This window comes from Anolis carolinensis, chromosome 4, assembly GCF_035594765.1.
Source record: "Anolis carolinensis isolate JA03-04 chromosome 4, rAnoCar3.1.pri, whole genome shotgun sequence".
NCBI classification, from domain to species: Eukaryota; Metazoa; Chordata; class Lepidosauria; order Squamata; family Dactyloidae; genus Anolis; species Anolis carolinensis.
Window position 1 is genome coordinate 82,627,093 of NC_085844.1, and position 24,402 is coordinate 82,651,494.

The following is a 24,402-nucleotide window of genomic DNA, read 5'->3' on the forward strand; positions in this document are numbered from 1 at the left end:
TTTAAAGAGAAGTTGCATACCAAGTTCTAGTAACGCTGAGTGTTTTTGCAATTAGTCATCTTTTCAATGCTGCAAAGGGGGCTTCTTCAATTAATCTTGCCTTTTATTTTCCACTCAAGTGGTGAAGACAGTGGAAATAAATGACCTTGGTGCTTTATACCTATGTTCATTATGTTCAGAAACACACCTATTTGCTGACACTGTTATGATAATTCAACATAATCTATACACACAGACATACACTGCTTTGATCCATCCCATGGTGTTATACATTTGAATATGGAACTATGAAAAAAAGCAAATTCAACATGGTTGAAAAATTAATTAACTTTAAGAGGCAAACATTACATGAAAACAACTTGAACCTACATCTTCAAGGGTTTCTCTAATAGTGTCAGGACAAATTTTGCCAGGACCTGTATTATATGTTTTCCTCTGCAAAGTCACTTTCTGTTACTGGCTGGGAATCTTCAGAACAGTGTAGAGGGCTTTCAGTTGGTCCTCCTGTATATGTAGGAGTGCTGTACTTCACTAAGATAGATTTAAACTGCACCAGGGGAGCATTGGTACGAACACCCATTGGGTCAAAATGAGTTCGACTCACTCGATAGCCAGCTTCAGAGAGATAATGCAAGAACTTATTTAACCTGGGGAGAAAATATAAAACAGCATAAAATAAATATATTTTCTATCAGCCAGCCATAATTATGCTTTATAATATCAAACTACTCACTTTGGCATGTTCATTCCCTTAATGCTGTGTCTGTGGATATTGTAATAAAACGAAGGATGTTCAGCATTACTTTCTAGTTTCTGACGCTTTGCACCATTCTGACTAACTTCATTACTTGTTCTTTTCCCTGTAACAAGAACATGTTAAGGTCCAAATCAGATTCATTAGTTTATGGTTACCATACCAGCACAAAGCAATGGAATTATGTAGCTATATAAAGGAAGTATTAGAATATTATTTCAAAACCTGAAGACTCTAAATTGAACATTCTGACTAATTTGTCCTGCAGTGGAAAATCTCTACTTTTCACAATTCCCATTCTGTAACTAGCTTGTTACGTGTTCCATGAAATGAACAACCCCTAAGTAATCTCTCTTCTCTGTAAGCAGTGATGGAGACATCTATTACTGGCCTATTTCCTGTCAAGACCCAAGCTAGGTAAAAGTAGAATTACATGTCTAGATCCTTAGCTCCAGCCCCAGTGTTTTCCATTGCCTTCACCTGGGTTAGGTTTCCTTGATTCTCTGCATTTCTTCATTGCCCTTCCTCAGCCTTATTCTCTGTTTATTATTGCTTCTACCTCTTTATTTTAAAAATGTCTTTCCTTTCCTTGTTCTTATTGTAATCCACCCATTAGAACCACAGACTTGGGGAAAGCTACCGGGAAGTCTTACTACACTCAATTGCCAAACTTCAGTCTTTTATGCGATTTTTTTCCTCTTTACCCGAAATGCTACATTTCTTTGTACTGAAACATAAAAAGATGCCTTGGAAGAACATCTCTCGTTTCCCTCCTGGAACTTCCACATAGTTTACAAGGCACTCACTAAACCTCCCTTCAAACTTGTATGTACCACATCTCTCAATTTTTTTAATCTCATGGTTTTATTTCTAGTGGCCATTATCTCCACCAGAAGAGTGTTGGGACTGGGAACTCTGCCCATAATTTCAGCTTGATGTACCATTAAAAGGAACTCCGTCACATCAATTCTGGGCCTCAGTTTCCTTCCTAAGATGGATTCATTGTAACTTTCAATTTCCTTGCTTTCCTTAGAACTTTTCTTTCTGAAAAACTTCAGCATAGGAAAGCTCTAAGGATTCTGAGGCTTTATTAATTTCTTTCTTCATTTTCTGAGCAGAGAGGTCAGTGTTTTCACCTCTGAGTCCCATGCCTCTTTGTGTGGTATATGATCCTTGGAATTACTCAAACCATCAAATATTATTCTACCAGATCAGACCCGTGGTCAAATCCTACGTTCACCAAAGGGTGCTCACCAATGCGTCATCTTCATCATGGAAAGAAGTGACAAGTGGAGTGCCGCAGGGCTCCGTCCTGGGCCCGGTTCTGTTCAACATCTTTATTAACGACTTAGACGAAGGGTTAGAAGGCACGATCATCAAGTTTGCAGATGACACAAAACTGGGAGGGATAGCTAACACTCCAGAAGACAGGAGCAGAATTCAGAATGATCTTGACAGACTAGAGAGATGGGCCGAAACTAACAAAATGAAGTTCAACAGGGACAAATGCAAGATACTTCATTTCGGCAGAAAAAATGGAAATCAAAGATACAGAATGGGGGACGCCTGGCTTGACAGCAGTGTGTGCGAAAAAGACCTTGGAGTCCTCGTGGACAACAAGTTAAACATGAGCCAACAATGTGATGCAGCAGCTAAAAAAGCCAACGGGATTCTGGCCTGCATCAATAGGGGTATAGCGTCTAGATCCAGGGAAGTCATGCTCCCTCTCTATTCTGCCTTGGTCAGACCACACCTGGAATACTACGTCCAATTCTGGGCACCACAGTTGAAGGGAGATGTTAACAAGCTGGAAAGCGTCCAGAGGAGGGCGACTAAAATGATTAAGGGTCTGGAGAACAAGCCCTATGAGGAGCGGCTTAAAGAGCTGGGCATGTTTAGCCTGCAGAAGAGAAGGCTGAGAGGAGACATGATAGCCATGTACAAATACGTGAAGGGAAGTCATAGGGAGGAGGGAGCAAGCTTGTTTTCTGCTGCCCTGCAGACTAGGACACAGAACAATGGCTTCAAACTACAGGAAAGGAGATTCCACCTGAACATCAGGAAGAACTTCCTCACTGTGAGAGCTGTTCGACAATGGAACTCTCTCCCCCGGGCTGTGGTGGAGGCTCCTTCCTTGGAGGCTTTTAAGCAGAGGCTGGATGGCCATCTGTCGGGGGTGCTTTGAATGCGATTTCCTGCTTCTTGGCAGGGGGTTGGACTGGATGGCCCATGAGGTCTCTTCCAACTCTACTATTCTATGATTCTATGTACTGAATAAATTTGCCTCTACTAACACTGCATTTGGCAATAGGTTCTCATTTCCTAACTGGCTATCCTCCAACATCTCTTTGTTATAAATTCTGTTATATATTCTCCCTTTGTTGTATAAGGATAGTGGCATATTGGTATTTACAAAACAAACGCGATCTTGTATGGGAAAGCAAATAAATCCACACCTATCCTTGTAATGGCAGTCTCTTCTGTTCAGTCCAGCCTGTGCTAATCAAACACAAGACACACGTCAATACACAAAACTGTGTATGTTTTGTTCTCTAAATTGCTTGTCATCCTTGCTGCCCTTCTCTGAACCATTCCAATGTAATCTACAACCTGCTTAAAATAAGACACAGAAATGAATGCAATACTGTCCTCAAGATCAGACCTAATCAATGCAGTATGTAGTGGGACTATAATTTCCCTCAATTTGGAAACTATGCTTCTAACTGGAAGTTTTTTTTTTAAAAAAAGCATTGGCATTGGGAGATGGTGAAGGAGGACTGAAGAAAGAGACATTAAGTATTGGGTTGCAGCAGTATTGCCTGCCTTAAACATGTAAATAAACCTTGAGCCAGGAAAGAAAGGATTCTATTCTAGTTAATCCTACTATAACCATATATATGGTCTGACTTAAAACAGGCAAAAGGAAAACAGAATTCAGAATCCTTGGCTCAAAAATCCATTACTGGACATGTATGAACAGCAAAACAAAGAGAAAAGGAGAGAGCAGATAAGCCTGCGCCATCAGATAGTCCTAGCAAAGGTCTGTAAGTTTGGCCAACTAAATTGAAATCATGAGAAAAGTGAAGATTGGACGGGAGAAAAAGTCATCTCTGGATTCGTTTTGGAAAAAGTCTTCAAGAGTTCTCAAGAAGGTACAAAGGTTTTTGTTTATTTATACAAAACTTCTTTAACCAAGTTGTTTAATTTCATGTGTATAGAAACACATTGACTTTATTAAGTGAGGTATACTTTTACTTCATTTTGCTCTACCTATCTTAGTCTGATTTGCCTACTGTCCAGAATTGGAGATAAAAGCATATCAGTCTATTGTCTGCCTCATCTGGGTAGCAACGAGACATAAACCAAATACTGGCTATTTCCTGCTTTCAAATACATGACTGGATTTTCATAGTAAGGAGCTAATGTTCCATTTTGTTCTAGTTGCTGCAATAGACGGATAGCTACGTACCATGTACAACAAAGTATTCAGCTGTAGCATCTGGTGTCTTAATAATCACACCACATTCTTCTAAAACACAAGGAAATCAGAATTACATTTAGAAAACATTTATCTTTGAAAAGAAAGAAACATCTGAAAAACTAATCAATAAGGTTACTTTTGTAGTTATAGATTAACTCATATTTTTTCACGATGACATTGCTGCAGCTTGAGTATGGTATAAATAAGATGCATGGAGACATCCTGAGCTTTTGAAGGATTTTTGGGACCTTCACACTCTTTGTTACAGCAAAGCTAATAGCAATATACTATTTGTATGAATGCACTGCATATCACTTTCATCTAGCATGCACTTTCATTAATGTATATTCGTCATCAGGGTACTGTTGGTGTTCAATAAATCATTACAAATCCACTTTTGTGGAGAAGCCTATGGACAACTTGAGAACAAAGTCTCAGATGTATTCTATGACATGATGATAGCTTTTCCTGAAGTTTATGGAATTCAGAATCAATTGATAATTGAAATAAGGCTACAATCGAAGTGGAAATCCTTTCTGTCATATGCAATCAATTAGTTATTTGCTATTCCTAACATCAATAGAAATTGAAAAACAACACTCTTCAACGGAAGATATTGCAGTTATCAACCATTAGCTGCTCCTTAATTAACAGGAAGATGAAAGATGGGTCTGGCAATTATTCAGGCAACAATATTACTCTAATTCTATTAAACTATTTGCAAATTAAAGTCATCTTGAAAAGATTAAACATGGAATGAACTCTTCCTATATTTAAAAATCACAAGTCTTTCTGACTGGCCAAGAGTATTGTGTGATATAAAAGCTAGCGGGCACCTTCTTGAAACATATTAAGAGATGCCTCCCCCTAATTGTTATGGCTGCATTAAGTTTTTTTTCTTAAAGTAGACCTTGCGTAGTGCACAAGACTCATTTTGTGAAAATTTCTCAGAAATTCTATTTTGACCATAAACAAGGTTTAGTCACATTTTAAAAAGAACTTTCATAAGATTACTGAAAATGCTATTAATCTTGGCAACAAGGCATTATGACTGCACTATTCCTCCTTTGAAGGTAATTTTGGACATTGGAATAGGGACCTCATGAGGGTTGCAAAAATGAACAGGGAGGACATCATATGCCCCACTGACTGCATGTCACCCATTGCTAATCTATCTTTTGTTATTTGGAATTTTGTTAGGCTTGCTTTTAATGGACAGAGTTTTACAAAAATAAGTATCTCACCTTGTTTGTTCTGGTTGCTGGGGCCATGGATTGAAAACTGCTTTAGAATTGTACACTCTGCTTCACAGATGAGAGTTTTTAGAAGTGGCTGGATGTCTTCTAACCCATACTGAACTGCTTCAAACAACATTCTTCTGAGAAAACCAGTGTTGAAGAGGGAACCTGACCTGCAATATAAACTAAACTACAGTATCTATTTTTTAATAAAACTAAAGGCTTTGCTGCATTAGAATGGAGGATGAAGAGGCAATGCCCATGCGCACTGGCTGTGCTTTGAGAAGATTTGAAGAATGTGAGCTATTTCCAGACTTTTTAGAAAGGATTACTTTTCAGAAGTAATTAAATGTTGGTTTTAAAAAGCATCAAAATGATAGTAGCCAAATTGGAACTGATTATTGGGATGACAGGACACTTGTATGTTCTGGTAATGTAAGAATCATACAACATGGGAGAATCATATGATTACACTATGTAACACGGTTTTTGTTCCTGGGTTATAAATGTCAATTTCTAAATGGTTCTATCATAAAAACATGGAAAAAGTTTATTAAATTGCAAAAACTTTGTTTTTGCGAGATCCTGCAGCACATTTTGCTATAGTTTTTCAACAAATATTTTATAGATTCTCAACCAATTCATCCTAGTTTGTGGCATCCACAAAAACAAGGTTTCTGGAGTATAACAACTATTTTCAAAGTAAGTACTTCACAATTAAACAGGAAATAACACTTTCAAATGAACATATTTTTTTTCAAATTTTGTAACATAGTGGCTGCACTTGCTTTTTGTTTAATTCACATGATAAGGCCAAACATCCAAACAAAGCAGTACCTCATTTCTGCCCATCATCAGCACCTTACACTCTTCATGATAAAGGGGGGAAATTAAGTTTAGTAAAATTACACCTGGGTTCTCCCTTGCATTTGTTTCACCGTACTGCAAACCTGCACTCTCCGACCCATTATGATGCTATGATAGCACAGGTATCAACTCATTTGCAGCCTCCCCTTCCCATAAAGCTTCTAGCATTTTGTTGAAAATCAATACTTTAATGAATGCTTTATCCAAAATGCTTGGAAACAGAAGTTCTTTGGAATTTGGAGTATTTGCGTATACATACCATAATGGGATATCTTGGAGAAATCCAAGTCTAAAAACAAATTCATTTGTGATTCATACATACCTTATAAACATAACCTCAAAATAATGTTATACAGCATTTTTTGAATAATTTTGTGCATGAAACAAAGTTTGTGTACACTGAACCATCAACAAAGTTATTGCTATCTTTGTCCACCCATGTGGACAATTTTGGAGCATCAGATTTCCAGATAAGGGATGCTTAACCTGTAGTTTCACTTCCACATTCACTTCTATAATGGTGAAAAGATAGCTGCTATTTATTATTACACAGCCCAACAAAGCTCGCGTCTATAGGAAAATCAAGAAAATAGACATACCATAAAGGGCCAAGTTCAATTGCTGTCTTGCCGGTCATGCGGCTATGGCAGTCACAGGGAAGCTGCCGATAAGGATTCTCTGTCACAACAAAAACATGAGCACTTATTTTCTAAACAAATGTTTTAGACATGCACATGTTGTCTATACATGTAAATAAATGCAAGGTGAACAATGTATGCTACTTGGAAAAAAATACAATGGTTGATTTAACAATGCAACTTGTTGTAGTGACTGTTAGGTACAGAAGAAGGCAGGACAATGTCCTGAAAAAACTGATGTAGGGCAAGGCATCATTCAGCCTTGCCTGAGGTTAGGTTCGCAGAACATCCTGCCCCGAAAAAATCGAAAACAAGTAGAATCATAGAATCATAGAATAGTAGAGTTGGAAGAGACCTCATGGGCCATCCAGTCCAACCCCCTGCCAAGAAGCAGGAAATTGCATTTAAAGCACCCCCGACATATGGCCATCCAGCCTCTGCTTAAAAGCCTCCAAAGAAGGAGCCTCCACCACAGTCCGGGGAACAGAGTTCCACTGCCGTAACCCTCTGACTCCCAAAAATTATCACCCAACCCTGAAAACTACAAAAAGTTATGTTACTTTATTGTGCAGCCACCAGAAAGAAAATGCAAGAACTGTTTGTTTCCAGTGAGCACTATGTGAAATTACAATACGTGAAGATTACCTTCTATCATGTTGCCCTCTTTCTTGAATACCCTTTCTTCACACCACTGACAATGGATTAAGTACCGAATTTTCTTGGCTGTATCGTCTGCAGGAGAAGGCCCTCTCAACACTCTCACCTCCACGAGGACAAAATGCTCAAGAGCCACTGCGAGCAAAACCTCAATGCCTTTGTTGCATCGAGCAGCAGCTCTGCAAAAAGACCCATGAGATATCAAATGACTTGCACTGTTGTATCTATTGTACTACAATACAACAGGTTAAGTATTGGCAGTACTACATATGAAGAAGTGTGGAACAAGCGTGGAATGTTTGGTGAAGAATTAATTTGCATGATGCTGGTGATTAGTGGAACAAATAGGAAGGAGATAGTTTTGGAATGAGGTGGTAAATTGTGAATGACAGCTTTTAAACAAGTTTTTCATAGTTCTATGGAGAGCAGATGGGATTTGTGAGAAGAGACTGTGTGAGGGAAGACTGTTTCTACAGTTAGGACTCAGATTGCAAGTATAAAATAGAACTAAAATCCATATGTGATCATGTACTGGGGAGTGAATAATACAGGGTGTATCAAAATGATGGAGCCGATTAGAAATTGCTATATCTCTCCAATCATGAGCCACCGATGAATGAAACACCCCTTGAAGGGCTGGGGCATAGAGTTTCAAACGATTCCAGAGAGATGCCCATCCAAGTGCATAAATAACCCCTAGTATCACTCAGTCATAAGATGGCAACCCTGCAACATGAGGCCTGATGACACATTCCCCATTTGCTGAGTTTTAAAAAAAGATTTGCTTCTGGCTCGAAATAGTTTTTGAATTTGATAACTTGATAAATCATTAAACTGTTTTGTAACTTTTTGTATAATTGTAACATGTTGCCATCGTAAAATCCACTGCTTTGAAACTGGGTCCATCATTTCGAAACATGCTGTACATAACGGTGTAACTTGCATTCAGTAAGATTACATTTGTTACATATCCGCGCCTCTTGCCTTGTCACTGCTTTCAGAGTTACAGTAAAACAGGTCTTAAGAAACATACCATATGCAGACAATAGTAAAGATACCGATAGCACTTGTGCCTAGGAAGAATGGGGGAAGGTGTTTGTTTTTTTGTCAGCTGTGTGTGACAAATTAATGCCTGATGTGGCGATCTAAGGTTGGATTGTCAAAATACACCACTACTATCATCAGAATGTAGCAAATGCTAACTCTGCCTACATGACGCATTTCATGCACAGCTGAAAAGTTCCTCTAATATATGAATGCCTTTCGTGTCCTATAAAGCCTTGCAATTCCAGGAATTTCCTTGTATGCCTTTCTCTTCTTTGGTTCTTTTTTAAAAAAGAAAACATCAATACATTTTATCATTTTTCAATACTATCATCATACCTTTGAATAGGAATTTGAGTATTAGTGATATAGCTGAAACCAAATTATTTCAACACATTGTTCACTGCTTTGGGTTCCATCCAAAATGGGTTAATAATCTTCTGTGTATGCATTAACCCCCCCCCCCCCCCCGAAGCACCATGCCATCCCATGTAACATTAATATGTATGTTCTTTATGCACTAAAGCTTCATTTTAACAAGCATAAGATAGCTCTGTGTGTTTTAATAAGTCCACACACATTACTTTAAATATGTAACTTCAAAAGAATGATTTTCTTTAGCCCTGTTTCATTCTATGTTTATATAACCTGTGGTCCACAAATCTAGATGGAAGTCACAAAACCATGTTTGGTGTCCAGCAGGGGCTCAGAGGACTTCCCTTTGTTTGGGGGAACTGCAAGAAGAGCAAGCAAGTTGAGTTCCTGATGGGCCCTAACAAAGTAGACTCTAAGGCCCCTTCTATACTGCCATATAATCCAGACTATCAAAGCAGATAATTCACATTATATGCTTTGAACTGGATTACATGTGTTGACACTGCCATATAATCTAGTTCAAAGCAGATAATCTGGATTTTATAAGGCAGTGTAGAAGGGGCCTCAATTAACTCAAGCAACCAACAAAAATAAAAGAAATACTGCCATCACAAAGTAATTTTTATAATACAGTAAAACTATGCTACATTGAGTTAAGTTTGTCTTTGTCTTAATGTGCTTTTTATTACTGTATTTCAATTATGGTATAGCATGGGGTATAGTATTAGTTAGGACTATTTTAAAAGTAATTCTCAAGCAACCAGGAATTATCCAGCATATATCAATCCTCGTGGGTGTCTGTTAACTTAAGAGTCTACTATACATTGCTGGTGGTTTTTGTTTGGGTTGATGGTCACACATTTTGAAAAGCTACTTTGAACTATTTCTGCCTCTATTGCATTCCCTCTTCTGGATCTAAGATCAGTAGTCTCTTGGATGAAAAGATGAAAAGAAGCACCTATTAGGAATTCCAAATGGCGACTAAGGAAAAGCATTGCAGCTTTCACCTGCTGGAAAGGAAGACAACCATTATTTAGTTACTCTGAGCGTACCTTGCTACGGCAGCAATTATCATCCTAGCAGCCAGCTCCTTGTAGTACTCCGTCCTGACAATGTTGCTGCCGTAGTGCCTCTGGGCCACATGCTGGGCCTTTGAATAGAGAGAACTGATATCTGTTGATGTCACCGACACGATGCCAAGGTTTCTTACATTTCTGAAGGCTGCATCTAGATAGTTCACGGATGACCCAAATGGGTCCAGATGGCTATAGAGGAAGTTAGGAAAAACAACGTAAAAGCACATTAAGGATTATACACAAACACATACACACATACATTTTTATTGTGTAAAGGTGATATACAGAATGCAAAAGAAAATAAAGGAAATCCATCAAATAAGGATTATTGATGTAAAAAGATACATGGCTTATCTCACTCAGAAAAAGCTTCCTGCTGAATTCAACAAGAACAATTTCCAACAAAATATACTTGCAACTAAAGCCAATGTTGCTATACAGGCAGGCCCCAAGTTACAGACAAGATAGGTTCTGAAGGTTTGTTCTTAAGTTGAATTTGCCTGTAAGTCAAAACAGGTACATGTTAAAGTGTAACTCCAGCCAGCCATCTTTGAATAGCATGGGGAAGGTTTAACAAGCCTGTTGTGTTTGTTTTGCTGTCTGTGCTCCTGTTCGGAAGATTTCACCTCACTTTCTGTCCCTGTGATAATTGGATTTTGAAAAATATGGCTCACAAAGATTGGTGACAAAACTTCAGTAGAGACCTCTTTTCCCCATGATACTCTTTCATGAATGAATTTCCCTTCTGAGGGGTAGATTTCTCTTACTTCCTTTTCTTAACTATGAGTTGCTTGTAAGTTGGATGTTTGTAACACAGGGACTGCCAGCCTTTTTAATATTTCTAGTAATAAAAAAGCAAGCTCTGTACTTTGAATGTACAATAGTGGCCGCATTGACTGCCATTCATAGGACAGCAGGTTCAGTCATGGCAACAAATATAGAAAAAATACCTACTTTTGCTCACAAAATGACACTTTTTATTGGTGTAGAAACTTTTATAAGACTTAGGACCTTGCTGGATATTTCACGGAAGGGATAAGGGAGATACAACACTGATCAGAAGAAAGTTACTATTCTTATACGAAGTTTATTAATCCTCTCATCTTTCTTAACTTCCATTTTAGAAATTCTACAGCTGAGCTACATAGGGTCCTGGTTAGCATGGGAGGAGGATTGATTTGAGGAATATATCACTTACATAAAATCAAATGCTCTCAAATGCATGATGACATTGGCGTCCATTTTTGTAACCTCAATGACAGGCAAGTTTTCTTCTACTTCTTCCACTGCTTCATCACAGTCCTCCTCTTCCCTGAGGTTCATTACTACCTTCATCTTATTTAGATGGCAGTTCTCCTGTATCATTGTAACTGATTTTTCATTGTAGTCATTAATTGTGACCTTCACAGAATTTCCCAGATGCTTTGCCCACTGCAGTCCCATTATACCTGGAGGGCAAGTAATATATATAGTCAGACACAGGTAACAATAAAAAAAAACCTCCAGTAGAGCTTCTTCTACAGAATCAGGATTATATCCTCCATGGACACAAAGTGAATTAGAAAAATTCTTATCTGAAAAATATTCAGATACCTGTCCTCATCTGCCCTTATCAGATCAGCATTATTTTTACAGATCTGCCCATAATACATGCATATTTGTAAGATTCATCTCCTGTTTTCCTTTTATGTTAGAGAAATGTAATAAAGCAATTCTAAGTTTGTTCACCTGGAAATAAATCATGCTGATATCAATGACGTTTATTCCTTTGTTATTATACTGTAATATTGTAAATGGCTTGAGTTTATTTTTAAAAAATGTAATATAATAAATAAATCCTGTACTTAGGTTTGAGGTTTCTCTTTTACGAACTGCATAAAATGAATCAGAAGCACAAGAATTGCAAACTACCTGTGGCTCCAAATGCATCTAAACATTCTAAAGGTTTTCGTTCCTCTGCTAGGACAGCTAAAGCACAGACTGTAAGCTGCCTAAAAGGGGAAAAACAATGTCTTAATAAAAATAAATGCTCAGAATGGCTTCATTATTTGCTTTACTCAGTTTAAGGAAAATCTCTAAATGAACAGCAAAACAATTACATTTTCAATCCCACCTCCTGTAAAAGAAATATGAAAAATATCAGAGAAGACTTAAAACTCCCAGCAAATAGATATTAAGAGATCCAGCAATAGAAACCTTCTGGATTACTTTGGGCATTCAGAGGGTTTCTATGGCTGGATCTCTTAATATCTCTAAGTTGAGAGGAAAGCAGTGACAAACCTCCTCTGAAGAAATTTTTATAGGAAAAATTATATGAGAGAGTCACGGTAAGCTGTAATCAACTTGAAGGAAACAACAAATGAAATTATAATTATATAACAATATTTTATATTTGCCAGCAAGCCCATTCTCATGGTACCCCCAGAGGATTATGATTTAGATCTTCACCCAAATCCCACCTTGACCATGGGCTCACAGACTGGCCTTTGCCTTTCTCTAATCCTCAATACCTCAATACCTAAAGAAATACAGTACCTAGCACCTATAGTCTTCCATTAATATGGTCACATATTAAAATATGTTAACATTCCCCTTTTATAAAGAAATAAATTCTACAAATTACCTGTTAAGTTTCATTTTGGGATTAAAATATGAATCTGTTTTCTGTGGTGTAGTATAGTTAGGAAGAACATGCACATCTGTATCTGCCTCTTTCACTATTTCACATGAAGACTTAGGAGCTAGAAATATTGTTCAGAATGAAACAGCATTAGGGAGATGATAATCCAGTTCAAATGATCACATAAAGTTTCATAAACAGTGGATCACTCTGGTTTATTTCCTTGGCTTCTTAAATAACATTAAACGACAGTTCTCTGATGTGGCTGTACTGGCTTTGTCCTGGTTTTGTGAGAGAACCACCAAGATATTTACAATCACAACACAGAATATAATGACCATCACCTTATTAACTAATCATGAATTCTCAGAACATGTATAAACTTTATTCTACAAGAGAGCAAAACATTGCCCCAGTAATATTACAGGAATTTGAAATCTGAATTTGGATTCAGTCACATTCCTTGAAGCAATTCTTTCTTTGCCAATAAAAAAAGCAAGGGATCTAGTCACACGGGAAAAGATATCCTGAGCAATGTGTGCTTGAGCAATTTTGCACAAGAAAAAAGAATTAGGGTGCTTATTTAAAAACATATAGTTTATCTGCAGGCTGAGCATTGTTATGAAATATAATCCTTGCATGGTTTATCTTTATTCACTAGAATTAAAGATGAATATATAACCTTAGTTTTAAATGCAGAATTTTTCACTGCTTTACAGATTAAAAGAAATAATGGTATAACACAATTTATTAAGATGCATCTTCATTAGTTCAAAAGATACTATTTGGACAAAGTAATGAGGAGACAGCTACAAAAAATGTGGTTCATAATATGAGAGGTTATAGAAATGTGAAGTCCTTGTGCTTTTAAAGTCATAGCAACTCGACATATAAATACAGTAGAGTCTCACTTATCCAACATAAACGGGCCAGCAGAACGTTGGATAAGTGAATATGTTGGATAATAAGGAGGGATTAAGGAAAAGCCTATTAAACATCAAACTAGGTTATGATTTTACAAATTAAGCACCAAAACATCATGTTATTCAACAAATTTGACAGCAAAAGTAGTTCAATACGCAGTAATGCTATGTAGTAATTACTGTATTTACGAATTTAGCACCAAAATATCACGATGTTTTGAAAACATTGACTACAAAAATGCGTTGGATAATCCAGAACGTTGGATAAGTGAGACTCTACTGTACATACATAGTTCTATTCAAATTATTGCAATCCTAATTTTACTGTGTAATTTCACCTGCATATAAATAATTACTGTATACATTTTTTAAAAAACAGCACATTATTTTTAAATGCTTGTAAGCCACTTCGGATCCTCTACAAGGAGAAAGGCAAAATATACATTTTAAAATCCACCTTGAATCCTGTGCTGGGAAAAAGGTGGGATATAAAATAGATAGATAGATGGATGGATGTTCAAGGACCAAATAGAAGACCTTAGTGTGGAAACAAAAACATTCCACAATATTTACCTGACATAATTTCAATATTTACCTGACATAAACCTTGATTCAGTTTCTCCTTTATTGACATGCCGTTTAACGTGTCCTATCATATCAGTCCTTCGGCCAATAGTTGCTGAACAAATTAGACAGTGATAATGGGATCCCATCTTTGCAGATATCTACAACACATATTGCATGCAGATATGTTAGTATATTTTGTTAGAGTAGTATTTTATCATAAAATAAGGCTAAGGCACTGCCGCTAACATTCCTGGGATTTAAAAAAGGGTATGAAAATGGGGAATGTTTCCGGTAATAATACTCCTCAGGTATAAAAAAGAAGCCATTTCTTTTGGGGGGTATTCAAATCAGACTGCGGCAATCTTATAATACATAGAAAAGCAAGGAAAGCCCTCAGTGTATATTTGCTAATACCAAGAATAATCCTTGAATTAATCAATACAGATAAATGGAATTTATTTTATTTCTTGATCATGCTATCAATGACTGTTTACATTACTGGCCTCCAAAGACATAAAACATCAATTTAAAACAGGGGATTCCAAACTACAGGCTCACCAGTTAAGTTTTGATTGAACTGCTACAATGGACCTTCATTGACATCTGTCTATAGTTGGTTTAGAATATAATTCCCTATTTATAAGGGAATATTAGTGAAAATAAGTTGCAAATTTACTGTTATGATTGAGCCTCATGGCTCTGTTACTGGCAGACGTGGGCGTAAGACTCCTCGAGAGTCAGATACTCTCGAGGAGCGAGAAAGAAAGAGACTGCGAGATATCTTTGCAGCACCATCTGACGAAGAGTCTTTTGAGGGGTTTACGGAGAGAATGGAGGAGGGGCTGGTTAGCTCGGAGGAGGATGAGATGGATTGGACTCGGGTGAGGGAGGAATTGGGTGCCACTGGCAATGATGGGATGGAAGATGAATGGGGACCTTCAGGATTAGACCCATGGACAAGCTGGAGGGATGGGACGGGATCCACAGCTGGGGATGCTGTGGGGCGTAGTCAGAGGTGTTCCAGCTCTGATGAGGAAAGTGATGAGGAAACGCCCGGGTTAAGGAGGGCAGCTGATAGTGATGAGGATTTGTAACTGGCATAAAATGAGGCTTGGGAGCAATTGCAAATTGCGTTGGGCAAGGTAATCTGGACGAACGCTTGGGATCTGTGTGGGACGCTTTCCTGAAGACTGGTGTGTTTTCGTGTGCTGATACGTAAGTTGTTTTGGAATTTGGGGTCAGACGGCGGGAGGAATTGTGTGGGCTTTTGTTTGTGCAAACTTGTGCTTAATCTCATTAGCTTTGACCTTCCGTCGTCTTCTTGACGGACGCCATCTCCTGCTTTGGATTTCGGACTGAACTGACCACGGCTTGACTTCCCCCTACTCGGACTTGGTGAATCTACAAACGTCTGCTTCTGGCTTGAACTACGGAAAGGAACTGGGTCTACTCTACTGCTTCAATCCTCGGCTGATCTGTGTGTATTGGAAATCTTGCCTGCTGTGTGGAGGAGTGACTCAAGTTACTCAAAGCACAGTGCTGGCAGCAGAGAGGAATCTGCTGCCAATTAATTGCATTCTTTTGAACACTTTGTTCCCCGGCTTCTGTTTTGTTTATCCCCAGGCTGAAGCAAGCTGTTTTGTTTTTACCCGGATTAAACTCCGGTTTAATCCGGTTTATCTTTTGAACGTTTTTCCTTGCCCCTTTTTGCTTTTAAAGGCTAATACTGCCTGGCCCTTGTATTTTACGGGCATTTTGAGTTCTGTTATCCAATAAACTCTGTTATCTTTGATCTTGTGGCGTTCTGTCTTTGACATTTACTGTATGAACTGCATAGGTTACAGATTTCTTTCTATGTGCAATTCAGCATATTAGCTATAACATTTGAAATCCTAAATTGCTTGAGCACTTTATTCTCTTTCTCTACATGAACTTCTCATGAAATATTTTGATGTGCCCAGGAGGCATTTCTGTAAAGTTATTAACTACCTGAAGGTAGGCTGGAAGAGGTAAGTGGTGGTTGCCATGCTATGAGGAAGGTGGTCCCTTCATCAAAAGAGCTCTTTTAAGAAGATGGCAAGTCTTATTTCAGTAGGCATTACACATTGGAAAGAAGGGGATGTGAACAGCTTTGATATTGAATTGAAATATAAAATATCATAGTATTGCATTTAGATGTTGAATTATATTATTGTTCAAGTTTTTATATAACATGTTACAAGCCCCAAAGATTTTTCAACAGCATAAACAAAAATAAAAGCAAATAATTCATGATATTGCTTTCATTCTTGAATCTCATGTCATTTTCAGCCTGAGATGTTCCATTTGTAAGTGCAGGCTCTCACTTCATCTTTTCGTAATACTGATGCAAACATAACAGAATGAGATAATAATGAATAGAAAGATTAGTGAGAAAGAGGAGATTTGGAAGATCTTACAGCTCTAGTTAACTACTGTACTCAAACTTAAGTACAGAAGTGGAAGGTGGGTCGTATGGAAGTCTATTAAAACAGTTAATTCATTCGACGAAGGATAAGAAGGATCCCTTAACTACTGCAGCAGTCTATTGCATTCCATGCAAACTGAGGATAAGTTTACATAGGGACCATCAAACACAGCGTCCATACATGAATCAAAGAACATGTTCTGCAGACTACTTCAGCCAGAGAAACCAGCAATAGCAGAACACATGATAAACCAACCACGGCACAGAATATTATTTGAAAACATTCTGGACCACTCGGATAACCACTTTGTCAGATTACATAGAGAAGCCATTGAAATCCACAAGCACATGGACAATTTCAACAGAAAGGGGGGGAAAAAACATGAAAAAAACACTTGGCTACCAATATTGAGAAATATCCAAATCAAGACAATAACTAATGAACACCACCCACAGGAAGTCCCCAGGACGCTAGCAATCAAGGGTCAGTGAACACCACCCAGACAAAGGATGCCTCTAGGTAATAAACACTCCAGGGGAACAAAGGCCTGGCTACTTCTAGACAGAGGCCCTCACTATTGACTATGTAATCTTCTCAGTTACACACGTGCTAATGAAGGGATCCCATTCAAAACTTGCAAATCAGGCTTGCTTATTTCTCATGTCAGGAGTGACTGCAGAAACTGCTAATATCAGGCTTGCTAATTGTACCCTTCACACTTGGTTAATAGACATTGGTTATTTCTCCCACCCAGGACATTCTACAGGTAGATATATTCCACTTGCTTTACCATCATCAGATCTTCTGAAGATGCTAGCCACTGATGCAGGCAAAATGTCAGAAGAAAATGCTGCTAGAACAGGGCCATGCAGCCTGGAAATCACCCAACATCCCAGTGATTCCAGCCATAAAAGCCTTTGACAATACATAAAACAGTTAATCACTAGTTTTGTTTTTGAGAAAGAATATATATGGCTGAACATCTATTACCGGATCTGCAGTGACATTTGGTTTCACAGGGTGGCAAGGTAAGTGACAGATGCACATTCTGTAACCTGGAAATCAGAAAGGACATTGGTAATCTCTTATAAATATTTTTGTCACCTATCAGTTTTATATATATACATAAAAATGGCAAAAAGAGAAAATTCTATGAAGCATGTATCTTCATTTAAAGCTTTCCACAGCTATATAACCAAATGCTTGAACAAGAACCAGTTTTATCTTTTGATAAACATGACATTGTTTAAAATAGCAAACATGGTTTTTGTCCTGGAAAGTCCTGAACAAAGTCTAAATAAAGAACCAAGAGTTGCCATAAAAAGCCAGTTATCTTTGCATAAATAATGGAGTTGCATCTGTCTTTACCTTCAAATTCAACAGATACTTTCCAGTGGAGATTTTGAAGGTGCCGATAGAGCTTATGACCAGAACAAGCCTTGAACCTTTCTTCAGGGCACAGCGGGCATAACTTCTTATCACCTGGTAAAGTTAAATGATCAAAACAAGGAGAGATGCAATAAATTTGCCTCTTACTGTGAATTCACGGTGGGACTTAGTTTAAAAGAAATGTTCTTCAAAGTGACAGTCCATGGACCAATGTCAGTTTCTGGTGAGTTTCCAAGAAAGGTCTGTAGCCAATGCGCATAAATCCATGTTGTGTGCATTGAAGTCATTTCTGACTTACGGCGACCCTACCATGGACTTTTCTTGGCAAGACTTTTTCAAAGGGGAGTTGCTATAACTGCCTCTGAGGCTGAGAGAACGTGACCTGCCCAAGCTCATACAGTGGGGTTTCCATGGCTGTGTGAAGATTCAAACCCTGGTCCCCAGAGTTTTACTTTAATGCTTAAACTACTAGGCCACACTAGCCTGACACAATGCGAAAAATATAAGTTGCCAGTCCCCTATTATCAGATAGCCTGAATAAGAGAAATCAAAACTTCAATATTACCAGTCTTTTAAAGAGACTGTGCAGAAACTGCTCTGGATAAAAGCAGTCATTCTGAAAACATTGCAATCAAAGGGTTAATGAAGTTGAATATCCTTTGCTTTGTACTGACCTAGTAAGCTGTTTTGAGATAACCAAAATTTTCCAAGCAATGTATTTAAATAGGTTTGTTATGTTTAACTGAAGCTGAACTCTTTATAAACCTTTCTAAAACAAGTATACAAAATTAAATAAAATCAACTTTGCTTGGTTACAAAAATAACTAAGATGCCCAACTCTATCCATGAAAGCTTTTCCTCCCTCACCTAGTCTTCTTCATGTCATAAATGCCATTGCCAGGTACTTTTTTCACATCTCCTCGTTTAAGGGTGATAAAAGGACAGAGCTCAATGACACACATGCTGTACTCTTACATAATATGCCATACTTCTATATCATTAAATAGAACTGACTGCTCAGTCTTGATACATGACTCCTATTAGGTTCTCAAATTAACAGTATAATTTGTGATCCAACAGTTTCTTTGCTCTTTCATTTCTGTAATTGCTAGGCAAATATCCTTTAACAATAGAAGCATTTTCTTTTCAGCCTTATGTTGCTCACATCTGGAGCTAATTCAAATACCTGAATTCTCAGAAGTAACTGTGGTTAAGCAGCCTTCCTTTAGGCCAGCCAGCTTCTCTAAATCAGCAAGAGTCCTCTGAATTGAAATATGTTTCTCTAGAAGAAATCAATTTTTTTAGTTAATATTTTATGTTGTGTAGAAATATTCAGTAAATTGGGACTTAATTTTATTCCTTTAAAGTAAAGGTGTGAATGAGGCTTTCCAGGTGTTGATGGATAGAGACTCCCTGCATTTTTCACTACCAACTATGCTCCCTATAGAGTTGAAGTAAGATGCAGGGCCACCTGATCCCTAAAACTGTCTTAAAGTACTCTGTGGCAACAAGAAGGCTTTCTAATGAGCATCACTAAATCAATTATTCACCAGCACAATAGTCAAATATCCCTTTACTGCTTGCCACTATCAATTGCTCTCCTAGTATTGCTGGATCTTTTTTAAAAAAAGCAAAACATTAAACTATTGTGTTTACTTAAGCTTAATGTGTCATTGAATTTAATGTGCATCTCAATTTTGGCAACATACTTTAGATAAAAAGGTATTAGACTCGAGTAAATATAATATAGAGACATTTTAAATGATATAAAAGTCATGGTAGTTACATCTTCATAAGGGACCTAAACAGGTGGGAATTAGAAGTGGACACTTTTTAAACATCTGTATCTGTAGAAGGTGGCTATTATATCAATACGTAGCACAGCTGACAAATGCACAATGAGGTCAGTGTGCATCAGACACTCTTGCCATTCTCCCAAAATATTTTAAATATTGTTAAAAGAAACATAAACAACATGGATTTGGATAAAGCAGTAACAATGTAGGTATTCTGTACATCATCTGAGTATTTTTAAGAGACAAGCACTTTGGGAGTACTATGCATACTTCATCTTACACTCATCCTTTGCACTAGTGACATTTTGGATTTGTGAATGGAGATAAACCAGTTACAATAATACTGGTTAACATGTTCTCAGTACTTCTTTTGATGTTAAGCCTTAAAATAGACATTGGGGCAGTCTGCTATAGTAATATTCACTTGAGGGCATGCTTAGAATCAGAAGACAGCTATTAGAAATCATGCAAACAGACAATGTTATGGGGAGACAAAACCTCGTAGAGAGCTGGATAATGCATCCAATAGATTAGTGTTAGGTTCCTTTATAGACTCTTGCTCTGTTTCCTCCTTTTCAATTTTCACTTCATCCTCAATTGTTTCCACATCTGGTCTGTGACTCTCAGGTTTTACTGAATCATCAGTGCCATCTACAAAAAGATGGAAAAATATGCTCACTATATATATTAAATAACTTTATTTGCAACAAATTAACATGCATTAATATCACTACCACAAAAATGCAAAAAGATCAAGAATCATGGGGTTGGATCCACACTTAGGATTCTACACTGTAGAAATAATGTGGTTTGATGCTACCTTGATTGACATGGCTCAGTTTGGTGACACACTAGCATTCTTTGCCAGAGAAGGCTAAAGACCTTGTAAAACTACAATTCCCTGTATTCCATAGGATGGAACATGGTCGATAAAGTTGTGTCTGCTGGCAAAAGGGGGGGAGCAAAAGGAGTCTCTTTCTTAGTCTTGAAGCAGGCACAGAGGGAGCATTCAAACTTCTTTGGTTCCCTCTCTGTTCCTTTTTTGCCAGTGGACAAAACACTTCCTATCCAAATAGGTTTTCAGCCTTTAACTGAGTAGGTAGCATACAATTTGCTAAATATCCAAACCATTTTTAATTCCTATTTTTTCTGCTTTTTCCAGCCCAAGGCTACAACTGCTTGGGCCGCTTCTATGATGTGTTTCATGATATCTGCCCATTTATTAGTGCTACTCTCGCCCTCAATTTTCTGGATAAAAAAATCCCCTTTATTCAACTCTACCTTTTGCCCTAGGAAAACAGAGGAACAGAGGTGCCGAAGTGAAGCACAGAGCTGAGAGGGAGAAGTGCAAAGAAGGAAAGGGCAGAGGTTTGGTTTGTACGCATGCGTGTTCACTCTACACTGGTCATGGTGCAGATCAGTCTATGTTGAGTTCTTTTTATTGCACGACCCTTAGTATTGCTCTGCAGATTAAAGCTATTGTATTTTAAATCTCCTCATCTCTAGTGGGGTTGTCTTTGAAGACTGTTCGGAAGCTTCAAATAGTCCAATGGGTGGAAGCCAGGCTGCTCACCACAGTGGTATACAGAAAACATACACCCCCCCCCCCCGGGTTGCATCAGCTTCAGTGGCTGCGAGTCTGTTACCGAGCACAATTCAAAGTGCTGGCTTTAGCCTATAAAGTCCTAAACGCTTCTGGCCAAGCTTACCTGTCTGAATGTATTTCCCCCTATGAATCAGCCTGGATGCTAAGATAGTTTGGGGAGGCCCTGCTCTTGGTCTTGCCTCCTTAGCAGGTGCGGCTGACAGGGCCTTCTCAGTGGTGGCCCCTCGGCTGTAGAACTCCCTTCCCAGTGACATTAGCTCGCCCCACCTCCCTCTTGTCCTTTAGAAAGTGAGTTAAATCCTAGCTATAGAACCGTTTGGAGAGTAGTACAGGACAATATGCAGCTACCAAGTGAATGCAATGTGATTGGGATGGCTGCTGTATTATGATTTTGGGTCAAGGTGACATATTTTCAACAGCTTATTTAATGTATTAATATATGTGTATTATGATTTTCATAATTTTAATACACAATGTATATTGTATTTTGTTTGTCTTATTTTAATGTGGCATTTTGGAAACCATTCTGAGTCCCCTTTGGGGTTGACCTAGAGTGGGGTAAAAATAAAGTACAGTAGAGTCTCGCTTATCCAACATAAATGGGCCGGCAGAACATTGGATAAGAGAAAATGTTGGATAGTAAGGAGGGATTAATGAAAAGCCTATTAAACATCAAATTACGTTATGATTTTATAAATTAAGCACCAAAACATCATGCTTTACAACAAGTCTGCCACTTGTTTGGGAGCATGGCTGCACTTGTATTGCTGTTGGGTGTGTTTGCCTGCTGTGTGTTGCTGCTTAGAGACATCTGTGGATTTGGGAGGGAGGCAGACTGCGTTGGATAATACAGAATGTTGGATAAGCGAGACTCTACTGTAAATAAATGAATAAACAGTGTTTGGATTGGAATAAATTCTAGGGGTTTGGGGTACTAGCCCCAACAGTAATAATAATAATGATGATGATGCACTGTATTCGTTTCCCACCTCTCCTCAGCTCCATCCATCCACCCCAACTCCGTCCCATTTATGCTCCTCCTGGAGAGGGTGCCATGCCTCCCTGGGCTCTTCCACACAGCCATATAACCCAGAATATCAAGGCAGAAAATCCCACAATACTTGCTTTGAACTGGGTTACCTGAGTCCACACTGTCATATATTCCAGTTCAAAGCAGATAATGTATTTTTTATTTATTTATTTACATTTATATCCTGCTCTTCTCACCCCGAAGGGGACTCAGAGCGGCTTACAAATCAAATGCACATACAATATATTATTAGCATAGCACAATATAAGCATTAAATTACTATATTGTACGATATCATTATATGGTAATATTAATAATATTACATTTAATATATAATATATAATTAATATTATATTGTATTAGTAGTAGTATAATATTGTATTCCATTATAATATTATTATCAATATTATATGTATATACAAAATATTATATATTTATAAATTATTATAAATTATATACATATATAAAAAGATAAAGGTTTTCCCCTGATGTTAAGTCCAGTCGTGACCGACTCTGGGGGTTGGTGCTCATCTCCATTTCTAAGCTGAAGAGCCGGCTAACAGCGGCCACTCCCGCCGCTCCCGGGGTTTGAACCTGGGACCTTTCGGTCTCCAGCTCAGTGCTTTAACGCACTTCGCCACCGGGGCTCATATATATATATATATATATATATATATATATATATATATTAGCTCTGCCTGGCCACGCGTTGCTGTGGCGAAGTATGGTGGTATGGTAAATAAAGTATTGAGGAATTGGTGGTAGTTAAGGTAAAGGGTAAAGGTTTTTCCCTCATATTAAGTGCAGTCGTGTCTGGGGGTTGGTGCTCATCTCCATTTCTAAGTCCAAGAGCTGGCGTTGTCCATAGATATAAGATTATAAATGGGTTATATAGCTGTGTGGAAGGGCCTTGAGTCTACACTGCCATATAATCCAGTTCAAATCAGATAATCTGTATTTTATAGGCAGTGTGGAAGAGGCCTAAGTGAGGCCTAACTGTCCCCTGGGGTGAGTGGGTTGCTAGGAAACCAAGTGGGCAGAGCTTAGCCTTGTAACTGGCAGCAATTGGATAAAAACAATTATTCCTTTCCCTCTAATTAGGACTTTATTTTTCTTTTCTTTATGTTGTATGGACGTAGAGGCATGGATGAGGGGTTGTGCTGCCAAGTTTAGTGTTTCTGGGATGTGTAGTTTTGTTGTTGTGTCCTAGGCCGAAATTTCATTACCCTTTTATATATATAGATATACATATGTATATAAAATTAGCATAGCATGCTAATAGCAAGACAGAATTATCTTCCTGGCTCTCAGGTTGTTATGATGTCTTCCTGACCCCCTTCTTCTTCACTCTGGCCTCAGAGTGGCTTTTATTCAGCTGTGTGGAAGAGGTCCCAGTCCCAGAACCCCTTTCTTCCCTTTCAGCCGCAGCTAAGGCTGAAGGCTCGCCTCACTGACAGGCTGCAAAGTGGGCCTGTTTTTCCACCTTTTGGCGCCAGACTGCCTGAGGAGGACGCATAACGCTGGGCCTGAAGTTGCGGGAAAGCAACGCACCTGACGCCTGTACGCGCTCCCCCCCCCCCCCTCGGGGAAAGGACAACCAATGCGACTCCTCCCCCCCCCCCCATTTTCCTTCCTTACTGGGCTGCTCACTTTCCTCCTCCTCCTCTCCGCCTTCGGGGGGCGGCTGCGGGGGGAGCCCCAGAAGTAGCAGCGCCGCCGTCTTTCCGTCCGCCATTTTCCCCGCTGGGAGGAAGGTTGGGAGGGGACTCAAGCCCCCGCGGCGCTCCTCTCGGGACGCCCCGCCGACAGCGTCGTTTGCAAACCCCTCAGCAACAGCGGCGACGAACTACGCTAACCAAGATGCACAGCGGCCCCGAGCGCCGGCAGAGGGCGC

General features: G+C 38.6%; 1 protein-coding gene across 3 annotated transcripts; it reads right to left on the reverse strand.

Annotated features, from left to right (window-relative positions):
- Positions 1 to 312: 312 nt before the first annotated feature.
- trmt1l (tRNA methyltransferase 1 like) lies at positions 313 to 24,381 on the reverse strand. Of its 3 annotated transcripts, none has more exons than XM_008114705.3 (16): positions 24,159 to 24,381; positions 20,371 to 20,523; positions 19,263 to 19,358; positions 18,056 to 18,169; positions 17,678 to 17,742; positions 14,269 to 14,398; positions 12,754 to 12,871; positions 12,042 to 12,121; positions 11,329 to 11,578; positions 10,107 to 10,319; positions 7,624 to 7,814; positions 6,940 to 7,018; positions 5,480 to 5,646; positions 4,224 to 4,283; positions 734 to 860; positions 313 to 647 (listed from the first exon to the last, which is right to left on the reverse strand). In XM_008114705.3, exons 1-16 carry the CDS (start codon positions 24,241 to 24,243, stop codon positions 422 to 424), a joined length of 2,154 nt encoding a protein of 717 aa, XP_008112912.2. In that variant the 5' UTR covers positions 24,244 to 24,381; the 3' UTR covers positions 313 to 421. The 3 variants fall into 3 exon arrangements, with proteins under 3 accessions (XP_008112912.2, XP_003223453.2, XP_062836809.1); XM_003223405.4 differs by having other exon boundaries at positions 24,147 to 24,381; XM_062980739.1 differs by lacking the exon at positions 19,263 to 19,358 and having other exon boundaries at positions 24,147 to 24,381.
- Positions 24,382 to 24,402: the final 21 nt, after the last annotated feature.